Here is a 12,280-nt window from a genome sequence, read left to right as displayed (position 1 = left end):
AGGTGTGTACCTCACGTTTTTTCCTTTAGTAGGCAGACAAGTTTGTAATGTTTTTCTGCTGTGTTAAGCTTAAGTTTATTCACAGGTAATAGCTGAGAGCTTCAATACCATATTACTTTAAAGGATTTCCAAAATCATATACACTATAAGTTGTTACGGTACTTACTAACATTAATTTATTTTAATGTTAACAATACATTAGCATCAAATTTGAAGGTATTGTTATACCATGCCTTTTATGTAGGCAATCTGTTTGCTACAGGTATTCTTTATTTGCACTTCTTTTGTGATTTCACATTCTTTATCAGTTAAGATATTGCATCAACACAGCTTGCTTTGAATCAAAGCTCACGAGCGTCGAGACTCTGTGGTAACAACGGGTCTGAAAAGAAAACACAGCCTATTGGCTCTTTTTGGAGCCCTAATAGATTTTATTCAGCAGCACATTCATTTGGATTTTTTTAAACCCCTTTACAATATAATGCACATGGCCCAGGGAAAATGCACATTTTTTTCTTTACTATACTTTCAAAACTAGCCATATTCATTTTTACATAGGTGTAACTGTTTTTTTTCTTACAGAGTTTTCATGTACCCTTATAAAGTGACAGTCTGATTACACGAGCTATTTTTAAGCTCATGTTTTAACATTGCTTCTTATTTGTTTTGTGCATCTTACCTCTGCTGTGCTTCAAGGGTCAGTTAATTCTTATTCTTCCTACAGCTCTATCTGCTATGTTACAAACAACCAACCCAAACAAGACTTCAGAATCTTTCCCTATTTTCCTGATTTTGACTGCCCTATTGCAGCATGACTTGGTTTTATTTAAAACATTTAAATGTTGTAAAGAATCAAGTTACCCTTAGGGTAATGCTAATCCCTAAGCCAACAGCACTAATTACGGTCTTGCAAAAGGTCTGTCAGTTTTGCAACTTTGAATTAAAGATCAAATGAATTTTTAGTGGCATAAAACAAAAAAACATTATCTCACACCTAGAAACAGGAGTTTGCAAACAGATGTTGTTTGATTCTTAGAATGTTATTTTCAGACAATAGAATCAACATTTTCTTTCCTTACATTTCTTTACATTGTTTTATATAGCACTGCCTGTCTATTATAGACAGGACAGAAGACAGCGGTGTATAGTATAGCAGGCCAAGTGACAGCAACTAGGAAGAGGAATATGAAAGCTGGAGAAGTACCAGGGCCTGAAAGAGGAACTAGAGGATGTGAAAGTGAAGGCCAAAGTGGCCCAGTGGTGTAGGAGCACTTGGGTGTTGACTCCTAACTGGGAGTGGCTCAACAGATCCAGGCAACATCAGAGCTCTCTTTCCAGAAGGTGCAGTGCTATAACAGCTAAGATACTGCGCAGACCCTCAAACTCCAGGCCTCTGGTAGAGGACCGAGGTTGAGGAAGACATACCACCCATAGGGTGAGAAGGGAATTTTTTTTATAATATATTTGGATTATATTACAGCACTCTTCTGGAAAAGGGCTCATTTTCCTTTAGAATGCTGAAAGAAACCAAGAATCTCTCTTTAAACATGGTCTTTTAAATTTATGGAATATTAATGCTTAATTCTCTTCACCTCTGTAGAGTAACTTTTCACTCTCTTTTCTAAATCACTTGTTTATGTCCCAAATGCACCTTTATCACCTCAGTTTCACCATTTAAGTATAGTTCCAGGGATTCATGCCTGCACGTCACTGCTTTCTTACTCCTGAACTATTCCCTTAGGGCTTTCAACTGTTTCTCAGTTTCTGTTGCTTGCCGGCTTGTCTGGGCTGATCTGCTTTTCAATGAACATTTGTGAGTGCTATGTGGTCATTTCACAATTTTGAAAGAAATGTTCAGGAAAGGGACCAGGAAGGTGGGGGCTAGTTGAGGAGCCACCCTCCTTGCTGAATTGGTAATGGAACACTAAAGAATCAGTTTGAGAGACAACAAAGGGAAAGAACAAGGGCTTGTTGCCTTTTTACAATGAGATGGGAGTATGAAAGTGGTTGGATCGGTCCGGGTTGGAGAACGGAGTAAAGGGAGCGCTCAGTCTGGTGGTGGAGAGAGGCTTTAATGAAGCTTTAGCTGATTATCTTGAATAATTGAGAGGCAAGTTTGATTATGTCCCTACGTTTGCCTCTCCCCACTGCATGAACAGTTAACCTATCCTTTAGCCAATTTAGTTTAGGTTGGCCGAGTTTTCCTTTAAGACGTCACTCGGTCTTTGTTCCAGATTTTAACAGTGGCCACTGATTTTGTGATCCGCTGAGTTGTCTAGACCATTTCCAGAAATTTACGGAGTCTGGACCCTTTTTACAGAGTCTGGACCATCTAATACATAAAATAAGCCGGCGTTCATTTAGGGAACTGTCCCAACTTGAACTTCTGGTTACCCATAAGGGGACTTCACACACCAGTCACACAGAAGAATTTGCCCAGTGCAACCACAAAGGAGCCACAGGCTACTGCTTAATCGCCCTTGCTTTCACACCAGGTTTACCCAAAGTGCGGTGTGGCTGCGATTGTGCAGATTCCACCACTCAGACCGCGGGACGAACCCCTTGGTCGGCCGATCCCAGACGGACAGCACCAGACTCAAACACTCCAAAGACGGATAGACCAGAACAGGACAGTTCTCAGTCCGGACAAAACACAGAATAATTACCTGACCAGATTCCTGAGTCAGTCCCGGTCCTACCAGAACAGTGTGTGAACCAACAGGTTCGATGCGTAGACCTCACTGTGGTTGTGCACCTTTCTGCTCTAGGGGCACTGCTCGGCCAAATGCCAGGTGCCGGCTGCCACGGTCATCTACAAAAACAGTCCAGGAATCACACAGCCCCAGTGAAGACGTTGCCATCTCGGTGGAACCTCCAAATTGTCAAAGTTAGACTCAGGACTCAGTTTCAGACCACTCTTTTGTTAGCACAGCGCTCTGCTAATACACCCAGATAATGTGAGCCCACAGACACACACATATCTTATTTATACAGATAAAAGGGGGGGAGCACTTAGCAGAATAACAAAAGGAAGCAGAATCTGATAAGTTTACCTGGGCTAGCCATGCTATTTTATTCCTTACTAACTATTACCGATCTTCTGTTAATGTTTCGCCATTGCACCAGGTAAACTTATCAGATTCTGCTTCCTTTGTTATCTTGCTAAGTGCTCCCCCCCTTTTATCTGTATAAATAAGATAGTGTGTGTCTTGTATGGGGCTCACATTATCTGGGTGTATTAGCAGAGCGCTGTGCTAATAAAACAGAGTAGTCTGACAAACTGTGAGTCCTGAGTCTAACTTTGACACCACCACCGAGGGAATCTCACTGGGAAGAACTCCCACCCATTTCCATACCCCAACCCTCTCCCACAAAACAACTTCAACCAGTCTCAGACTTGCTCTGAGCTGCTGGGCAAGTGGTGCCAGGCAGCACATTCTGGGGCACAGTTTCAGCCAGTTTGATCCTGTGTCTATGAAAGCCAGTCGAAGGCCTTTGCCATTCACTTGCAGAAAACACCCACCTTGTTATGTTCTGCAAAACCCTCCTCCCCAACTTATTAATGAGGAAGACAGATATTTATTCTGAACATTAAAACAGCAGCGAAGTAAATGACTGCCATCCCCTCTTATAGAGAAATCCCAACGTGGTCAGTGGGCTAAACAGATACGAGAAAGGGGAACTATGCGAAGATCCCAACGCAGACAAGACAGCCCTAAGACAGACTGGTGGAGCCAGTGAGCTACTTGTAACACACAACACCTTAACTTAATGCCGCACTGTATGCAGACCAATTTCAATCCGTGTGTTGTGTGTGTGAACAGCCCTGAGCACGACTGGGGCTCCTACTCACCATATACATAATAGCACAGTGAATAAAATACAGAACAGTGTTACATGATACTTCTCAAACACCCAGGGCCCTACCGTTTACAAAAACGCAACACCAACTATTTCTGGACCTACTAGTGTCTAACACCAGACACCTGAACATATAGCTGTGGTTCAGCAAGGCCTGCTGGGTGACCTTAGGTAAGTCACCACACTGCTCTGTGCCTCAGCTTCCCCATCTGTAAAACCAAGATAATGATGCTTACCTCCTTTGCAAAGCGCTCCGAGCTCTACTGATGAACATGCTACATAAGAGCTACATGTATAGAACAATACCGCCCCATCCATCAGCCTGTCTCTTGTATGCAACAGCACATTCAAGTCTTGTAAACTCCCTTTTGTATTTCACATGCATGCTTACCTATGTGTTTACCTGCAAACACACACACACTTACTTTAAAACACCCTTCTGATCCTGCAGCCCCTACATTTGTGCGTCCTGAGAGACTCTCTCCTTGAGGCTGCAGGAGGTGTGTATGTGCAATGCTTGCAGGACTGGGCTCTATACAAGGGCTGCGTTTTCAAACCAGCATGTGAATATGCTCAGATTGTGCCCACTCCCACATCTGCCTGCAAAGACCAGGTGACCAAGCACCTGGGTACCTTGTTTGAACTCCCAAAGACCAGTTCACGTGCACAAGGAGGGGGCACTCATGGGTGTGTTTGCTCAAAGAGGAGACCCAACCCAGAATGTCTAAGCTTTGAAAGTACAAGTTGTAAGTAGGGGCTGGTCTAAAAATTGCAACTGAAACACATTCTCGTCAGCAAATGGGGCTCTGTCAAAAAATCACATCCCCTGTCCCCCAAGAAAAGATGGATTTTGGTGGAATTTTCCACTGGTAATATTTTAACCAAACCTTTTCTTTCAGCCTGGGCTGAGAGTCTTTGCGTCAGGGTGAGCTGCCACAGTGCCTCATGGGAGTAGTAGTTCAGCTGCCGCATGCCCTCTTTCTCCTGCTGTGGGCTGGGCTCTTCAGCTGGACTACATCCCCCATGAGGTCAACAGATTGAACTAAGACCCCTCCAATGTCCACTGAAAACACTGGACTTTCCCACAGGACAGAAATCTCACTTTTCAGCCATGTGTGACTAGTTGTAGGAGATTAGAGATGAGAGCAAAGCTGGAACCAGCCACCACTGAGCTTTGAGGGAGATCAGATCCAGATCTGTATCTAACCTGCACAGACCCTTCTCCTAAGCCAACCTCAATCCCCACACTGCAGCTCAGGCCCACTGCGACAGCGCTGGGTCTATTCCCTGTTTGGAGCAGGATTGTGTTGCTCAGACAAGGACAGTGCTGCAGTGAGAGCTCCCAGGCACAGCTGACAGTTGTGTTACCTTTTGATACTAGACTCGTACTCAGTCCTCTGTTTGCTCAGTCCTGTCTTTAGCTCTGAAACCAGGCTCTGCAGCGCCCTGGAACATTTGGCTGAGTCTTTGGAAGCAGCTGCCAGGTCACTCTGCTCGCTACAGCTGCTGATGCACATTTCGAACCTGTCCATGCTGTTCTCCAGGTCCACAGTCTTGACCTCGCTCTGCGACAGCGAGCCCTGAGTGGCCCATTCTGTTTTGAGGGAGCTTAAAGCAGAGGAGTCACTGGCCCGGCAGGCTGGGCAGCTGCTGACAGAATCAACAACAGAGATCTCACAGGACGAGGTGGACCAGGCAGTGCTGGCAATGCTGTGTGCACTCAGGGAGAGGCTGGAGGAGGGGACGTTGTCGTAGGTGGAGAGTCTTTGGGATGAACCTGAGTCTTTCACCCGCTCCCCAGAGGACGTCCGGCGGTGGCCTCGGAGAGAGTACAGTCCATTCATCAGCCAGTTCCCACTGGAGGGCAGATTAGGAATGTCCAAGGATGAGCTACCCAGCTTGGGGCTTACAGACCTTGCCCCCTGTTGCCGGAAGGAGTACTTCCAGGAGGGTAATGTCTGCACCCTCTTGCTGGGGCTGGTGGCAGGCTGGGTGGCTTTGCTGCTGTGCTCCTGAGGGGCGTTCTTCACCAGCGAGCTGGGCATAGCGTCCGGCGCCATGGCACTGCTAGAAGGCAAGTCAGCAGGGCTGGGGGCACTCTTCTCTGACCTGCTCTCCTCCCCATCTTCCTCAGAGATCCACTCTACCATGCTGCGCTGCAGCACGGAGCAGGCTTCAGGCTGAGCCCCGGCTGCATCGGCCTGCGAAATGGCAAAGATCTGTCCATGTTCACTTATCAACACCGTCATCAAGTGCTGGACCAGTGAGGTACCTGCGGGGAGAGAATGGAGGCAAGTACTTCATGTGAGAAATAAGAAGGCCTTGATATTCATTTCTTATCTGTAAGAAACCCCTGGGCTCTCCAGGGCAGGGGCATGTCCTTGAGCACCAACAACAAATGGGTCTGTATAAGCAAAACATAACAAGGACTCTGGCCACCTTTCCTTCAAGGACTGCAGAGGGGGAGTGAGTATCATTGTTCCCATTATTAGAGGGGGGAAATGGGGCACAGAAGACCCTGATCTAGACCAGTTACCACAATACAGATCATTAACTCGCACTCTCCCCTGCCCTAACCACTACACCATGCTTCCTTGCCCATTAAGCAAAGAATCCTGGAGAAAGGTTGACACCAGTGTAATTTTCCCGTACATTCGTTAGGTGGATGGGTGGATTACCATATGCAAGCAGAACAAATGGCTTTCTGCACCATTCAATCCAACTACCTGTTTCTATACTTCTGTTTCAGATGGAATTGTTATGATCTTCAATCCTGTCCTGAAGTGTTAACACCTGTGATGTCCCAACCTCGGAAGTGGCTTTCAAGATAGACAAAAAAGTCACCCCTAGTTTACATAACAGTTTGGAAAGTGCCATAAAAATAAGATTTTTAAATTACTGTGGTAGATTCATTTTTGGCATAACTCTATTGACTCAAGTTGAGTTCCCCTACTTTATTTTGCTCAACATTGATGAGTTACTCTGCGCAGACTGTCAGAGAATTAATAAAAGGCCAGTCCACAAGTGAGTTCTAATTGTTTTTTCAGCAGTGAAACAGAAACTAGTAGAACACACCACATATCAAGTCCATGACAAAGTATTTTCTACCATATATATTAGAAAATCGTGATCAACAGCAATTTCATTAATTACAGTTTATCTTTTTTGTTGAAGATCAATTAGGAATAAAGCCAAAATTTTCAAATATGGACACTTAAAATAGATACTTACAACTATATTTACAGGATCTTAATAAGAGGTCTGATATTTTGAGATGTTGAGATCCTACAACTTCTACTGAAGTCCACAGGAGATGGGAGAACTAAACACTTGTAAAAACTGGACTGCTTATTTGGTACCTAAACACGGATTCAGGGCCCCAACTTTAAAATGGGGCTTTTCTTGAACACTGAAACCAAAATGTTTAAATGTATATTGTTAATGGCTCAGGGTATTTCTCTGTCTCTCTTTACACACACACACACACACACACACACACACACACATACACACACACACAAACGGCTATACTGGGTCAGAGCAATGGTCCATCTAGCCCAGTATCTTGTCTGACGGCAGCCAATGCCAGATCCCACTTCACTCCTTGAGCTGAAGAGCAGCTATATCAGACAGAATCCCTTCCCCCTTCCACCATTTATATCCAACTGATCTTTTGCCCTCAATTGACAGTAACACAAAGCATCCCTCATGCTGTCTGCTTAGGACTCCACATGTATTCTTTTCAAATATGGTCACAGGCTGCAAAGTTTGGAGTGGGATCCCAGCTTTTCTCCAGGTTGGAGATATTTGAACCCAGCATTCTGGTTCAAGTCAGTCTCTACTTCATTTGACAGTTTCTGAGAAGAGCACACCTGAGTAAGGAATCTGTGGAAATGTACATACAGTATCAACACTATGATCAGCAGCTGAACTCCATAACATGCCCTGGGCCGTGATCACCTGGGCCCTCTGGCTCTAAGAACCCGGGACTCAGCTCACTGACCTAGGTCTGTCAGCTGAGGCAGGTGATTCTGTAGCAAGGGCTCATCATCCTGTATGTGTGGTCCAGCCACCACTAGAGCATGGCAGAGCACCTCAGTGAGTGGGGGTGGGTACAACTATACACCCATGTGAGCTTGGGGAATAATCCCAACATGTGCAGCTCAAAACAAAGCATGAGGTCTCAGAGACATTCCCCTTTAAGTTAAGTGTCAAAGTTACTGCTAGTAACATGGCCTATATCATCTTGCTTGGCCTCCGGCCACTAGCGGGCAGTGGTATTTGTCACACACACCAGCTGAAGTTGGGCCCATAGCAGGCTGAGCCTTAACCTCTTAGGCCTCCATTCATAGATTTAAGACCTGAAGGAACCATTGTGGTCATCTACTCTACTCAGTGTGTAACAGGCCCGAGAACTGTCCCCTGCTAATTAAGCAAGGTGCCCACTCTGTGTCTTTAGGAAGCTCATTTGGACCTTATACTAAAGGCAGCTCCATTTCAGAGGATGAGAATGGCTGTGTGATGTTGGAGTCTATATGGTTTTATAAAAGTATGCTAATGAGTGAATATAATGTAATTGGAATATGCTTCATGCGAAAGGTCTCTTGTAAGGTATCATTACGAGGCTTATAATCTACTGAGTGTGATCATCCTATTTGTATAAATGTACCACTCTTGTATCTGAAACTAGAAATATGAAATATCACTCTGAGGGCCTATTGTAATTATGCAAAGTGTGGGGCATTAATGGTGGTTTGGAATCTTGATGACTCCAATTAACCAGGACAATTGTCTGCAGATGGGTGTGTTTTACCTGTAAGTCTTCCTGTATAATGTGTGTGCTGGCAAGTGGGCAATGAAGTCTTGCAGTGACATGTGATCGTGTCATCTGAACTGGAATCCATCTTTAACCTGGTGTCTTTCCATTGAGAGAGAGGGGAGTGGGAACCCAGAGAGGGACAAAGAATTCCCGCCTTATGCAAAAGATATATAAAAGGCTGGAAGAGAGGAGCCATTATGAAGAATCCCCTAGCAATCACCTGAGCTGGAACAAGAGCTGTACAGGGGGAAAGAATTGTGCCCAGGCCTGGAAGGGATCCAGTCTGAGGAAAAAACTTACTGAAGCATCTCAGAGTGAGATTATCTGTATTCAGTTTGATTAGACATAGATTTGCACATTGTATTTATTTTGCTTGGCGACTTATTTTGTTCTGTCTGTTACTACTTGGAACCACTTAAATCCTACTTTCTGTATTTAATAAAACCACTTTTTTACTTATTAATTAACTCAGAGTATGTATTAATGCCCAGGGAGACACACAGCTGTGCATCTCTCTCTATCAGCATTATAGAGGGCGAACAATTTATGAGTTTACCCTGTATAAAGCTTCTGAAGGGTAAAAACAGATTTATTTGAGTTTAGACCCCATTGGGAGTTGGGCATCTGAATGTTAAAGACAAGCACACTTCTGTTAGCTGCTTTCAGGTAAGCCTGCAGCTTTGGGGCAAGTAATTCAGACTCTGGGTCTGTGCTGGAGCAGACCGGAATGTCTGGCTCAGCAAAATAGGGTGCTGGGGCCCCGAGCTGTCAGGGAAAGCAGGAGCAAAGGTAGTCTTGGCACATCGGGTGGCATCTCCCAGGGGGTTTCTGTGATCCAACCCGCCACAGGCTGTTTTATCCAAAGTAATTCCATCGCATGTAGCATGCTTCCACTGACACTCTTGGAGCCCAGTCAGTTACCGAACAGAGCAAGGGGCAGATTTCAGCCACTTTGCAATTAGCATCTTGGGGCCAGACATTGGGTGGCACCAGCAGAACTGCCCCCTGTTCCTCAGCCCCTCTATTGGTTGCACATGTCTTGTTGAGATGTGCACCATTATGATTGCAGTGCAGTTCCACGGAGCAGGAGGCTGCTCCTCTGCTCTGAAGCAGAACTGCAGCCAGAGAGAGCGCCCTTGAGGAGGTGGATATTTCAAGCTTTGGATGCTGGGACGTGCTTCAGAGATAAGGGATGTTATATATGTTTGTGACAGAGACTTGTACAGAGCAGGGAGCATCCAATGCCATACAGCTCATTGTTTTCTGATTAGTTTTATGCAGCCTCATCCTTTTTTGAAGAATAGTCTCTCTGATTTCTCTCGGTGTCTATTAAAAGCAGAGGGCTGGGTGAGGAGATGATGTAGCTGACAGTATACATTACAGGTTTCTGTAAGAGGGGGTGTAATTTACACATTGAGAAAGGCATTGGGGGGTGGCAAAAACAACCAACAGGAAGGTATAAGAAGGTGCATGTGTCATAAACAGATAGCTAAGGGTTAATGTTTCTTTTACCTGTAAAGGGTTAACAAAGGGAACCAAACACCTGACCAGAGGACCAATCAGGAAACAAGATTTTTCAAATCTCAAGGGGAGACCAAAAGGCTGAGCAGGCACTGAGAATTATTCTCTGGACTAAAGGACTGAGGCAGCTTGCATACATTACACTTGTCTAATGGGTAATATTAGTCTTTGAACTTGTTTTTCTATCATGGCCAATTTTTTCGTTCACATGCTAAGTCAGAATTGGGAATCTTCATCCTTCATATGACATGATTTAGTCGATAACTTTAGACTCCAGAAGCCACTCAGTACGGAACAATAATATATTTTTCATATTTACTCATGCTGGGATTCAATTAAGCAGAGGAAAGGAGATCCGGTTTTATAAGAGCAGCTGAAGAGCCAATGAGAGAGCTTCTTTAATTTCTGTTAACATCTTGTTGCTCCAGTTTGCTTAACCATATTAAAGCCAGCGGAATACTCGCTGTATACGTGCGATATGTCATAGCTGTAATTATTGCAATTCACCATCTAAATACTGTCGATAAATATTGCACCTCCACCGTGGATGAGTTGATGCCGCTAAGCTCCAGTCTCAGCATATCCTCTCTAGTTTTCAGTCAACTTGGAAAATCAGTTCAGCCTTCTAATACGTTAATCAATTTACCATTTCATAAGTATTACACACCGTGACATTTAACAGCGCACAAAGAAAACTGGAATTGTTCAAACTAAGCTTATCACAAAAAGAAATAGCATTTTAAATCATACCCACAAGACGACACACAAAGCATAACAAAGATTACCAATAACAATATAAGCCTATGTGTATATGCTCCGTGCTGTACTCATCAGCGATGGCAAAAGCAAAGATAGAAGCTGAGATAGAGAGTTAATCTCAGAGCTCGAATCGTGCAGATGCATAAGGTACAGACAAAAGTAACCCATTCTCCAAATAGTTTCTCCTCACCCTATGGAGATCTTGAAAAATCTTCGTTTCCCTGATTTGGTCCTCATGGTCAGGTTCTTGGTTCTTTGCTGTTTAAGCCTTTAGCAGGCTCAAGACACATTAACCTTAAGCTATTCTGTTAAGCACATTGCCTTCTTTACCACCTTCCTGTTGGTTTTTTGCACCGTCCAATGCGTGGGTCTTTCCAATGTCGCTTAATTTTTTTTCTAAAACGCCAAAAAAAACCCCCTATCTTAAGAAACTGTTAGATGGGTCTTATCAGTACTGTCTACTGCTGGGTATCTTTCCTCAGCGCAGCGCTCTTGCCTTCAAATAGACACTCGAGGACATTCAGACGATATTCATTTCCCAAAGCGGATTCAGAGAACTTGCAAAAAACTGATCAGAGACTCACATTACGCCTTTATTTATTGTTCTTACTTGGAGATCCGGCTGGCTCTGTACAAGCGACTCTCCTCACAACACTATTGTAACATTCCCTATGCTCATCTCTGCGTTAGTCCCTAGGGGCCCAAAAGATTGAATATCCACCTGCCACCCTAGGTGCGCTCAGCTACTGGCCCTGCATACCTCGACTTTGGAGATGAAGCAAGACCTCCCTGTCTCCCGGTGGACCTGCACTGCAATCAAATAGTGGGTGAAATCATTAATCACCAGATCAGATTGTAATGACAACCAATTAAGTGGAGTCTGTAGAAAAAACACGGCATTAGCTCGCTATACAGTGCTTCACACCACAATGTCTGGGCTACTCAACCATGTGTGTTATGTTGCTCCTATCGGGTGAGCTGAAACTGCTGCCCGCGTTTGGTCTGGAACAGAAGAGGTAAACTAAATGAGTCAAAGAAAGTGTCAGTGGAGCCTGCGACAATGCATCGGACATTAACTTTGATTTAACACAGCAAGCCTGGTGAGCGGCGTAGATAGAGCAGTCACAAGGAAGACCCCGGCAGAGAATTGTCCACACGAAGAATTGCCACAGACTACCTTTAGCTCCTGCTATCCAACTGACAGTCGGGACAAAACACCTCAGCACCCTGATTTTGGCTAGCCAGACTTGATCCAGGATCCTCTTCCAGCACTATACCCGAGTTTGACCGCTCTATATTGCGCCGCCTCCTTGTGAGGGC

At 44.6% G+C, this 12,280-nt stretch overlaps 1 protein-coding gene across 1 annotated transcript in view; it reads right to left on the bottom strand.

The window, feature by feature from the left end:
* ARHGAP22 (Rho GTPase activating protein 22) overlaps nt 1-12,280 on the bottom strand; it is a 271,268-nt gene that overhangs the window by 14,308 nt on the left and 244,680 nt on the right. The window contains exon 9 of the mRNA XM_032797385.2: nt 5,230-6,133. Coding sequence (XP_032653276.1) covers nt 5,230-6,133 — 904 coding nt within the window. The remainder of the gene's footprint in view (nt 1-5,229; nt 6,134-12,280) is intronic.

Source organism: Chelonoidis abingdonii, chromosome 16, assembly GCF_003597395.2.
Source record: "Chelonoidis abingdonii isolate Lonesome George chromosome 16, CheloAbing_2.0, whole genome shotgun sequence".
NCBI lineage: Eukaryota > Metazoa > Chordata > Testudines > Testudinidae > Chelonoidis > Chelonoidis abingdonii.
Note: the sequence above shows the minus strand (reverse complement) of the source record. Positions and strands in the feature narration are given on the sequence as shown.